We start from the raw sequence: 12,955 nt of genomic DNA on the forward strand, positions 1-12,955 counted from the left end.
ACTGTAACTATACCTAACCCTGTAGCTGTACCTATCCCTAACCCCTAGACCCCCCTGGTAATGCCTAAACCTAACCATCCCCACCGCACAAACACCCTAAACACATATAAACAATAATATATTTAATCCTTAAAATACTTCTCTACAAATAACATGAATAAAATAATTTATATATTTTTAATAGAATAAATAGCCCTAAATAGCCTTAAAATCACGTATACATTAATATTATAAATAGAGAAAAGTATATATAAATATATACAATACAATAGATAGCTTTACAATCACGTATGCATTAGAAATCCTAAAATAACAGTAATATTAAAAGCGATATTTTAGTAACTATAATCAACGCATTATAAGTGTAAAAACAAAGTTAATACCAAAAGCGATGTATTTCTAATACAATAAGGTTGAAAACTGTATTTACGCATTATACATATGAAAACAAATTTTTAAATGATCAAAGAAGTGTAAACGAAAATTTAGTTGTTATACTTTTGTAAGTGAAATATTTAAACTAACAAAGAGGTATAACACAAACTCAAAACGAACTTGAAAACGATCTTTGTTATAAACCTTATTCTGTAAACGAAAACTTTTGTTAACACGATCCCTGTAACCGCTATTTTTCGGGCTCCCTTTTTTCCTGTCGGGTGCAGAATAGCCGATATTTTGCATTGCAGTCTATGGTGGTGCCCTTTTTGTCCACTATCCCTGTGCGCCCTTTTTTACTAGCACCTCTGACAAGAGCTTGTCAGATATGTTACCGTGACTGCAGTCCCTGTTGTGTATGAATGTGGTCATACTGTGCCGGTGCGACTATGGACACGCCTGTGCAGTAAGCCAGAGCCGTTCGTCTACAAGTGCTTCCCTGCTACTGCACAGGCATGGCCGGGCTCACATGGGTGCAGTACAGCCACAGTTGTGCACAGCGGTGAAGACGGACACAAAGTTCACGAAGGTCCCAAGAAGTGGCAGTGGTCTCAAAGAGGACACAGGAAGCCTCTGGAGGATCCAGAGGTCTCCTTCATAGGTAACTATCTCACTTTTTGCATTAGGTTTGCCTTTGGTTTGCTTTAACTGTGTTTTATGACCCTTTAGGTTTTTTTTTATTGATTTATGGAGAATGTGACAGGAAAACATCAAGAGATACATGAATCCAGCAGGACACTTAAACCAACAATGCTATTTATATGGAATATACCCCCTTTCAAGATGCTTAAAGTGCTAAAAAAAATATTCTGTCATAAAGCGCATGAGATGGCAGACATTCATGTACTTATACTGCATACTAGTTCAGAGGCAATGCAGCATGGCCTATTCACTGAGCCATTGTCTAAGATATAATATAGAGGGAACAGCTGCTTCTGTCAGAGCTTTCTCGTACAGGTGTTTAACTTCAGGACACAGTTCCTTAATTTAACACTATGGTCTTTCCTGCTGTCAGATTTATTACACACAGAAACACAGTACACATTGCCCTGATTTTACACAGGGATTCAGGTCTCTTTCTTTGACTTGAAACTCTGCCAGATGTAAAGTAAAGTCGTTTGCTGGCTTGGCATATATAATCAAAACATCCTTCCATGAGATCACTCCTTCATGGTTCCCTGACCCATCAGAAATATTTATTTTAGAATTGGGCAAGCAATAATAGTGACAGAAATATAGTAGATATGATATAATAACAGCAGACTTTTTGTGCAGGAACTCTTTGATGAAAAATGGCACCAGCTGAAGATCCTTATTAGAAACAAAAATGCCATCTTATTTCTGGACGACAGTCTCATGGAAAGCCAGGTGCTGGAGGAAATTGGACCAATATTCATCAATGGCAAAACTCAAGCTCTAAAAAAGCAGGACACGGATGAGTCTGTTAAAGTAAGTTACATTTCATGCCTAAAAAGGGGCTCTAACTTATACAATGCTGATGTAACAGAAGTTAATTTTCTGAACGTCTGTATAGAGGGGCAGACAGCTCCTGATCATGGTCAGAAAATGTGGTGACTACTAGGAATACAGAGTGGAAGGCAGAGGCCAGCATTCAGCGGTTTAGCCAGAATTTGAAGCAAGCTGGAGTATAGAGTAATTATGTGCAACAACCTGAGATCTGATGACAGGGGATAGTGGAACAGATGCCAAAGAACAGATTAGGCATACATAAAGGGTTGAAAGTTTAGTTAGTCCCTTCTACTGATGGCAGTCTCTTTCTTTCGCTGCCTGAAAGAGTTAAACATCCGGTATGTAAGTGGCAGTTCCAGGACTGGATCAGACTACAATGTGACCCTCACTAATAAGAAATTACAACTATAAAACACTTTCCTAGAAGAAAATGGCTTCTGAGAGCAGGAAAGAGATAAAAAGTGTCAATAGCTCATAGATTTTAGCTCTGGCATAAGTCAATGAATGAGTTATTGAGAAAAAACAATAAAACCGTACAAAGTAGGTTTAAATCTAAAATAAAACTGTAGAATATCTTAAAAAGTCATTTTAGGAGAAGGAGGATAGATTGTGAGAAAACGCGGAAAAGCCGCCGCGTGTACTGACAGCAAGGCAGCTGGCTCCGCGTCCAGCGCGGCGGTTTGTATGCAGCAGCATGCGTCTGACACTATGATGGAACGCGGAAAAGCTGCCACATGTACTGGCAGCAAGGCGGCAGTTTCCACGTCCAACACGGCGGTTTGCACGCAGCAGTGTGTGTCTGGGATGGCTGGCTCTGTTAGTGCACCTGGATGGAGAGCTACGCGCGCGCGCGCCAGAAGTCAGGACCTTTATACCAGCTGGAGATGGATCAGCTGATCAGGACGATCAGCTGATTCCTGCTGGACTCCTAATTGGCTGAGTGCTCGGGCGGGGCGGCAGATTCCTGCAACTATATTTACTGCTTGCTTGCCAGTTGCTGGTTGTCTGCCATTGCGAACACTTACGTGGAAGCATTCAGACCATAGTCAGATCCTACAGTGTGCTTGAACCAGGAGGACCTGGGAATTCACACTGAGCCAGATTACTTTTGATTATCATTTGTGTTATACTCCAGACTAGTTCCAGGGTGCTGAGACCACGGACCTCGCATCCAAGACTAGGGAATTGTATTATCATTTGTGTTATACTCCAGACTAGTTCCAGGTTGCTGAGACCACGGACCTCGCATCCAAGACTAGGGAATTGTATTATCATTTGTGTTATACTCCAGACTAGTTCTAGGGTGCTGAGACCACGGACCTTGCATCCAAGACTAGGGAATTGTATTATCATTTGTGTTATACTCCAGACTAGTTCCAGGGTGCTGAGACCACGGACCTTGCATCCAAGACTAGGGAATTGTATTATCATTTGTGTTATACTCCAGACTAGTTCCAGGGTGCTGAGACCACGGACCTCGCACCCAAGACTAGGGAACTGTATTATCATTTGTGTTATACTCCAGACTAGTTCCAGGGTGCTGAGACCACGGACCTCGCATCCAAGACTAGAGAACTGTATTATCATTTGTGTTATTCTCCAGACTAGTTCCAGGGTGCTGAGACCACGGACCTCGCATCCAAGACTAGGGAACTGTATTATCATTTGTGTTATTCTCCAGACCTGCTTGTGACGCCCATCTTCCAGGGGTCACTACCCACCGGGTCTTCTTGCTACTCAGCCTGGGACTCTGCCCCCTTGGATGTCTCAGGCTGTACCACATGTGTGGCACTTTTTTACACCCTAAGTACGCTAAGGGGCCAAAAGTCCAATGAGTACCTTTAGGATTTCACAGGTCATTTTGAGGCATTTGTTTTCTAGACTACTCCTCACGGTTTAGGGCCCCTAAAATGACAGGGCAGTATAGGAACCCCACAAGTGACCCCATTCTAGAAAGAAGACACCCAAAGGTATTCCGTTAGGAGTATGGTGAGTTCATAGAAGATTTTATTTTTTGTCACAAGTTAGTGAAAAATGACACTTTGTGAAAAAAAAAAACAATAAAAATCAATTTCCGCTAACTTTTGACAAAAGATAAAATCTTCTATGAACTCACCATACTCCTAACGGAATACCTTGGGGTGTCTTCTTTCTAAAATGGGGTCATTAGTGGGGTTCCTATACTGCCCTGGCATTTTAGGGGCCCTAAACCGTGAGTAGTCTGGAAACCAAATGTCTCAAAATGACTGTTCAGGGGTATAAGCATCTGCAAATTTTGATGACAGGTGGTCTATGAGGGGGCGAATTTTGTGGAACCGGTCATAAGCAGGATGGCCTTTTAGATGACAGGTTGTATTGGGCCTGATCTGACGGATAGGAATGCTAGGGGGGGTGACAGGAGGTGATTGATGGGTGTCTCAGGGGGTGGTTAGAGGGGAAAATAGATGCAATCAATGCACTGGGGAGGTGATCGAAAGGGGGTCTGAGGGGGATCTGAGGGTTTGGCCGAGTGATCAGGAGCCCACACGGGGCAAATTAGGGCCTGGTCTGATAGGTAGGTGTGCTAGGGGGTGACAGGAGGTGATTGATGGGTGTCTCAAGGTGTGATTAGAGTTGGGAATAGATGCAAGCAATGCACTGGCGAGGTGATCAGGGCTGGGGTCTGAGGGCGTTCTGAGGGTGTGGGTGGGTGATTGAGTGCCCTAGGGGCAGATAGGGGTCTAATCTGATGGGTAGCAGTGACAGGGGGTGATTTATGGGTAATTAGTGGGTGTTTAGGGTAGAGAACAGATGTAAACAATGCACTTGGGAGGTGATCTGATGTCGGATCTGCGGGCGATCTATTGGTGTGGGTGGGTGATCAGATTGCCCGCAAGGGGCGGGTTAGGGGCTGATTGATGGGTGGCAGTGACAGGGAGTGATTGATGGGTGGCAGTGACAGGGGGTGATTGATGGGTGATTGACAGGTGATTGACAGGTGATCAGTGGGTTATTACAGGGAAGAACAGATGTAAATATTGCACTGGCAAATTGATAAGGGGGGGGTGTGAGGGCAATCTGAGCGTGTAGGCGGGTGATTGGGTGCCCGCAAGGGGCAGATTAAGGTCTGATCTGATGGGTAACAGTGACAGGTGGTGATAGGGGGTGATTGATGGGTGATTGATGGGTAATTAGTGGGTGTTTAGGGTAGAGAACAGATGTAAACACTGCACTTGGGAGGTGATCTGACGTCGGATCTGCGGGCGATCTATTGGTGTGGGTGGGTGATCATATTGCCCGCAAGGGGCAGGTTAGGGGCTGATTGATGGGTGGCAGTGACAGGGGGTGATTGATGGGTGGCAGTGACAGGGGGTGATTGATGGGTGATTGACAGGTGATTGACAGGTGATCAGTGGGTTATTACAGGGAAGAACAGATGTAAATATTGCACTGGCGAATTGATAAGGGGGGGGGGGGTCTGAGGGCAATCTGAGCGTGTAGGCGGGTGATTGGGTGCCCGCAAGGGGCAGATTAAGGTCTGATCTGATGGGTAACAGTGACAGGTGGTGATAGGCGGTGATTGATGGGTGATTGATGGGTAATTAGTGGGTGTTTAGGGTAGAGAACAGATGTAAACACTGCACTTGGGAGGTGATCTGACGTCGGATCTGCGGGCGATCTATTGGTGTGGGTGGGTGATCATATTGCCCGCAAGGGGCAGGTTAGGGGCTGATTGATGGGTGGCAGTGACAGGGGGTGATTGATGGGTGGCAGTGACAGGGGGTGATTGATGGGTGATTGACAGGTGATTGACAGGTGATCAGTGGGTTATTACAGGGAAGAACAGATGTAAATATTGCACTGGCGAATTGATAAGGGGGGGTCTGAGGGCAATCTGAGCGTGTAGGCGGGTGATTGGGTGCCCGCAAGGGGCAGATTAGGGTCTGATCTGATGGATAACAGTGACAGGTGGTGATAGGGGGTGATTGATGGGTGATTGATGGGTAATTAGTGGGTGTTTAGGGTAGAAAACAGATGTAAACACTACACTTGGGAGGTGATCCGACGTCGGATCTGCGGGTGATCTATTGGCGTGGGTGGGTGATCAGATTTCCCGCAAGGAGCAGGTTAGGGGCTGATTGATGGGTGGCAGTGACAGGGGGCGATTGATGGGTGATTGACAGGTGATCGGGGGGATAGAGGCATACAGTACACAGGGGGGGTGTCTGGGGGGGGTCTGGGGAGAATCTGAGGGGTGGGGGGGTGATCAGGAGGGAGCAGGGGGCAGTTTAGGGAATAAAAAAAAATAGTGTCGACAGATAGTGACAGGGAGTGACTGATGGGTGATTAGGGGGGTGATTGGGTGCAAACAGGGTTCTGGGGGGTGGGCAGGGGGGGGGTCTGAGGGGTTCTGTGGGCGATCAGGGGTCAGGGGGGGGGGAAATCAGTGTGCTCGGGTGCAGACTCGGGTGGCTGCAGCCTTCCCTGGTGGTCCCTCGAACACTGGGACCACCAGGGCAGGAGGCAGCCTGTATAATAGGCTTTGTATACATTACAAAGCCTATTATACAAATGGATCGGCGGATTTCTTCCTTCCTCCGCCCGCCGGCACTGCTAAGTGGCCGGCGAGCTGGAGGCTAAATCCCCAGCCATCGATCCCCGGCGGAGGATCGCGTCACGGATGATGCGATCGCTCCACCCATGCCCGTACAAGGCCCGCCGCCTCTCGTACATGCGGCGGTCCTTGCGGGATCCACTTTCCGGCCGCCCATGTGCAGTGGGCGGTCGTTAAGGGGTTAATATACTTAACCAAATATAACAAATTTAGAGTTTTAGAAAATGATCTTCTTTAAACACCACCAAATTAGTATTTTAGCTAAAAGCAATAGTGCCGGTAGATGCTTGGAAATTGTTTAGAACCAATTATCATCTACTTCTACAATTTAAATATATATTTGTCAAGGGGTACTTGTGATAATGTTTACCATGCTAGTAGGTACTTGGTGAGTACAGGGTTTTAAAAGGGGTACATACTAATAAAATCTTGAGAAACACTGCTCGTCTAGAGTACCTAATTAGGGATGGCCCTAATTAGGAGAACTCATGGAGAAGCATGTGATCAGTTTGATCAGCTGATAGATTTGTAAGGTCCTGATTTGCTGTGATGACTTCCTGGTTTAACACATGATCAGGACCAGCAAATCAGAACTTTACAAATCTATCAGCTGATCAAACTGATCACATGCTTCTCCATGAGTTCTCCTAAGCAGGGCCATCCCTATAACTAATCTCAGCAAGCTCTGCAGTGTGCTAAATTTCAGCGAAGCTCGGCTGAGTACAGTGAATCTCTCTGAAAAACGTACTGTACTGTTCATGAGGGACCTTCATGTGTATTATTGCTTTTTCACACATTTTAAGTATCCTCAGTACACCTGTATAACTTTTGTTATTTTAAGCAGCTCGTGTAAGTTAAATAAAACTATTGGCTGATCTGGTAGATCATGCTATTTTAAATTCAATTAAATGAAATGTGTGACATGAAATTGTACTGTACTTCTGTAACATGCAATATCCCACTGCTTATTTAGATGGAGATACAGAAACTGAGATTATACTGCGATCCAGAGCAGAGCGAACGCGAGACAGCCTGTGAGATTTATACTGTGGTGAGTGCAATGAAAACATAATAAAGCAAATAACTATAAAAATATTATATTAACATGCATTTATTTCAATACCTTTTGTAAAATGTCAAACCTGCACAGAAATCACCACGCAAATAATCTAAGTTTAAATGTTAATTTATTTTCTTTTGTTCTTCTTACAGGATGATCCAAGGGTGAGTATATTTTGCATTTCATCAAAGTACCGGTACTATTTACAGAGAGAGTTAAAGGGAACCTAAACAGAGAGGGATATGGATGTTTCCTTTTAAACAATACCAGTTGCTTGTCAGTCCTGCTGATCTCTTTGACTGCAGCAGTGGCTGAATCACACACCTGAAACAAGCATTCAGCTAATCCAGTCTGACTTCAGTCAGAGCACCTGATCTGCATGCTTGTTCAGGGACTGTGAACGAAAGTATTAGAGACACAGGATCAGCAGGAGAGTCAGGCAACTGGCATTATTTTAAAAGGGGAAATCCATATCCTTCTCAGTTTAGGTTCCCTTTAAAGAGAACCCGAGGTGGCCTTGTATTACGTTAGTGGGGCACAGAGGCTGGTTGGGCACACTAACACCAGCCTCTGTTGCCCCATCGTGTGTCTCAAAGACCCCCCTGCTCGCCGCTATACTCCCCGCAGTGCTGGCGACACGCAGCGCGTCGCCAGCACAATGTTTACTCTAGCGCTGTCTGTCAGCGCCGCTTCCACGCCTCCTCCGCATCGCCGCTACCCGCCCTCGTCCCTTCCCTCCAATCAGCGGGAGGGAAGGGACGAGGGCGGGTAGCGGCGATGCGGAGGAGGCGGTGGAGCGGCGCTGACAGACAGCGCTAGAGTAAACATTGTGCTGGCGACACGCTGCGTGTCGCAAGCACTGCGGGGGTATAGCGGCGAGCAGGGGGGTCTTTGAGACACACGATGGGGCAACAGAGGCTGGTGTTAGTGTGACCAACCAGCCTCTGTGACCCACTTACGTAATACAATGCCACCTCGGGTTCTCTTAAATGTACGTTTGTTTCTTTCACTGGAAGAGTAATTCACTATTGTAATGTTTTTGTCCCCCTTTTGACACTCTGCACATGCACATGTATGCACAATGTGTGCACCGTGCTGTCAAAAGTATCAACAATGGTCATATATGGCTACTACAAATTTATCTGATAAATGTGTGGGGAAACAGCCACCTGGGTAGTGTGATGGTTGTCTCCCATTTCATATCTCCATGTGCAGCTGAAGCTGCAGCTGCAGGTATACTGAGAGGCAGTAACTCTGGCACTGTCTGTATACCACTAGTGCTCACCTACTGCTTATGCAAACATGGCAGCACTAAGCTGAGGACCACAGTCTGCAATCCCTTGGCTTGATGGATGGCCCCCACACAGCTTATTATGAAGGTGCCCGCTCTGCTGGGAATACACCATTACTTTTTTCGGCTGACAGATGGCTCAATAAATCAAATCAGACCTGTGGGAAATTGATTGTTTTTCTGATCGATCAGAAAAACGATTGGAAAATCAATTGGAAAGTAAATCTGCCAAAATAACTCATTGTGTATTCCCAGCATATTGATACAATCTTGATCTTTTACAATCTAACCACTTTTAGGGCTCTTTTCCACTACGGCGTTTGCGATGGCTGAATCCCAAAACCGCAAACCACTAGTGATTTTTCAAATCGCTACAGTTTGCTTTTAACATAGGAATCGCGGTAGGTCATTTCCACGATTCGTTTTTTACCTGATCGCGACCGCACGGCGGAACGATTATTGCCGCGATTTTGCTATACAGTGCATAGCATAGCAAAATCGTAATCGCAAACGTCGGAAAATCGCCGCGAAATTTTGTGCATTTGCTGAATCGCAATCACTAGAGTTCAGCGCGAACGCTAGTGATTGCTAGTGGAAAAGGGCCCTTATGGAATATGAGGGACTACCTTAAAGCTTACCAGAGACGAGTAAACTTTTACCATGTACCATCGGTGCGGATGGGGCTTGAGGAAGCCCCAGGTATGTATAAAACTTTTAAGTTTACTCGTCTCTGGTTTCTTTTAAGTATCCATGCAAAGTACTGCATACCTGTCTAGTACAAAGATTCAGTAAAATTGTACACTCAAGATAGTGGGTACGTTTACACATACAACAAAAAAAGTTTACATACTGTTAAAACTTTTCATGTTGTCATTATAGAAGTGTATATATGCTAATATTCAGCCTTTTACAACCTATAGTGCCCACTTGAGCGCGTTCCATCTCCTGCTTGTCAATGCCCGGAGGGTCAGCCTGAGATCGCTGCAACATCACAACCAGAGGTACATTTCAACATTGAAAATTAATTAAATAGTTCCAAAAATGTTCAGTTCTGCATAATCTAATCCTTGCCATGCATAGAGACACGTGGAGGCTTAGGGCCTGCGAACATATACTACCGTGCATTAGGTTCTTACAACGATTGAACTGTGTTGATATTGCCATTGTGGTGCATTAGTGTATTTGTTCATTTTACAGTATTCATCATGTTGCTTTTATCACTGTCATTACCACTTCTGTATTTTGTATTCTGTATCATTTTTTGTATTTTGTCACTAGTTATGTATCTTGTATATTAGTGTACACCATTGTCTGTATTATGTACCCCATGTTTGTTCTTACTTTGTACAGCGCCACGGAATATGTTGGCGCTTTATAAATCAATAATGATAATAATTTGTTATTTTCCAAACACAGCAGAATAGAACTTGCCACATTTGAAAAATAATTACAGATCACCCATTGTTCAGCGACAGTAAATTTCTCATCTTCACAAGCAATTATAAGGAAACATTGCACTACATGGTCCTGTCTTTATTCAACACTAACAATATTTATTCAGGGAATGCAGATCCCTTATCTTACACTATATACAGTAATAAGGAGATACATATATTTTTAAAACAGAACCGCAACCGTCTTAGACATGGCCACCCTGAACTCATAGCATGACATTCAATGGCATCATACGTATGTTACTTCAGCAACTATTACTTGCAGTTTTCACTGTAGTGAACTTCTGCTTATTTATTTGTTCACCAATGTATGTTATACTATATTTATAAAAAAAAAATGAAAGTAACTGTAACACTTCTAGAATTTGAAGGTCAAAATGATAAAGTCCTGATTTCCAGTGGGCTCTGTTTGTGCTTGCATTTCTCAGTACTGAACATGGTGTCATCCTCTCTCCTCTGCACCAATGTAGAGAATGAAGCTGAATGATAGGCAAGACTATAATCCACAAACCCTTCAATCCCTGTCTCTCACAGGGGCACAAGAACACAACTGAGGTCCAATTTAACTATACAAATGGCCCACTTACTGGTTCTATTTTTATTGCATGTAAAATCATGTCAGTCTAAGAAACCTTGCTGTATCCATCATCATCACCAATAGAAACTCTTGCAAGTGACATTCTCATAGCTCTGCATTGCATCAGACAGTGCAAAGCTGGTGTGTGTGTGTGTTGGGGAAGGGGATGATGGATATCAGGCAACATTATTGCTGAAATCTTGTCCTATATCTAATGGTGGTGGAACAGGTAAACAATCAATGAGTCTGGCGCTTGTCCAAACAACTCGATCACAGCCTTCATGATTAAACAAAGAGTCCTTCTGGGGACTGTTTCAGTTTTTCTGGGATAACTTGTTTCATGGCTATCCCACCGCTATGGGTACTCATTTTTTTAACTTACCAATTTAATGTAAGTGCAAATCGGGTGTACTTCAAGGATTAATATAAAAAAATCAACTTTTTATTCTAAATTCACATATATAATGAACAATCACATACATTTCACTAAAAAATGCCTAGAGATTAGACTCAAAGTGTAACTGTACTACCTGCTGTGGCCACAGCAAAAAACTGAAGCAAAAGCAGCCTATTGACCAATAAAGAGAAACAGTTCACTAGCCTGATAAAAGGCTATGGTACTCCCAATTGGGAGAATCCAGTTTCCATAAACCCATGTCAGAAATCGTTCAGATGCAAAGCTTATATCCACGCATTGGTTAAAGTGCGCTTATTCCATTATGTCACATCAGTTCTGAGAACACAGTTCTCCAAGCCAGTAATCAAGTCAGAGATAAAATAATACACTGTTCCAGATTTGATAGCCCGTTTTATGATGACCTCTGGGAGATTTAAATTGTTATTCCTGAGGCAACAGTTACCCAAACCAGGCGTGAACAGAAGAATGTATTTCAAAGCTACATTTATGACGCAAAGATACTCCACATCAAGATATACATCTGGGGATGAATTATATACTTTGACTCTTGATATCCATAGTACATCCCACAGTGATAACTGCATTTTCACAAAAGGAATGTGTGATGCTTGTCTATATGTTTGTCTACAAAAGCATGTTATTGAAGACAATGCAAGGGAAACATATTCTGTAATTTCATTTATTTCTTCCCATAGGATGATAAATATGCCATTGGAGAGCGGGGTGCCCCGGGAGCTGACGGGAAGCCGGTAAGTATTAAACATACAGTATTTTTATACGGTTAATTTGAACATAATAAAATACAATAACCTTGGGTTTCTAACATTTGATAGACTAGGAAGGAAGTATTATTAACCAGATTACATTGACATCATTGCTCCATCGAGTTTTTTTTATTTCATTAGATCACTTAGATCAAATCTACCTGTGATCTTTTTCCTTACAACTTTCTGATCGATAAACTTCTTATAGATGTCAGACAATTTATTGACTGAATGTGTCACAAGGAGTGACAGTAATTGTTCAGGTTCAATCGCTGTTCCACCAGATTTCTAAGGGATTCTATCTGAGACTAATGCCCGGTTCACATTAGCATTCCCTGTCCGGATTCGCCGGCCCGGAACCGGACGGTAAACTGTACAAACGGAACGTACGTTCCGCATAGCAATGCAAAGGCTATGTGGAAGTTCACACGCGTCCGTTCCTTACAGTACGGAGCCGGACCGGATCCGGACTCCGGACACTTTTCCAACATGCGCTATTTTTCGGTCCGGATCATCCGGCCCAGGCACCCGGACTGGAGCCTGACTGCACCATCCGGAAATAGGAAGCAATGGGAAACGGAAGCCCAGAACACACTGGCTACAAACACCTGACGTTCTACCCCACTGCCTATGCGTATTCTAGCGGCGATTTTGGATGGGGACACATGGGAAGCATTTTGGAGTGAAGCAGCGGTGACCTTAACGTGCTGGAGCTGCTTGGCAGTATGTCGGAGGTGGAGGTGAGGCCGAAACAGCGAAGGACCTGATTCCACAGGTGCACCTTCTGCTGACCTCCCAGACCCCAAAATTTTTATTTATTTGTTCTCTCTTTTGCCAAACGGATCCGGATCACAGCCTGATGTACACCTGATGCAACCTGACCGGATCCGGA

General features: G+C 44.0%; 1 protein-coding gene across 1 annotated transcript in view; it reads left to right on the plus strand.

Moving 5' to 3' along the window:
• The window catches only part of LOC137519378 (collagen alpha-1(XXI) chain-like), a 128,691-nt gene that overhangs the window by 47,002 nt on the left and 68,734 nt on the right, over nucleotides 1-12,955 (plus strand). Inside the window, exons 6-10 of the mRNA XM_068238334.1 lie at nucleotides 1,711-1,884; nucleotides 7,473-7,550; nucleotides 7,712-7,723; nucleotides 9,771-9,851; nucleotides 11,995-12,048. Coding sequence (XP_068094435.1) covers nucleotides 1,711-1,884; nucleotides 7,473-7,550; nucleotides 7,712-7,723; nucleotides 9,771-9,851; nucleotides 11,995-12,048 — 399 coding nt within the window. The remainder of the gene's footprint in view (nucleotides 1-1,710; nucleotides 1,885-7,472; nucleotides 7,551-7,711; nucleotides 7,724-9,770; nucleotides 9,852-11,994; nucleotides 12,049-12,955) is intronic.

The sequence above is a fragment of the Hyperolius riggenbachi genome, chromosome 5, assembly GCF_040937935.1.
Source record: "Hyperolius riggenbachi isolate aHypRig1 chromosome 5, aHypRig1.pri, whole genome shotgun sequence".
In the NCBI taxonomy this organism is placed as follows: Eukaryota; Metazoa; Chordata; class Amphibia; order Anura; family Hyperoliidae; genus Hyperolius; species Hyperolius riggenbachi.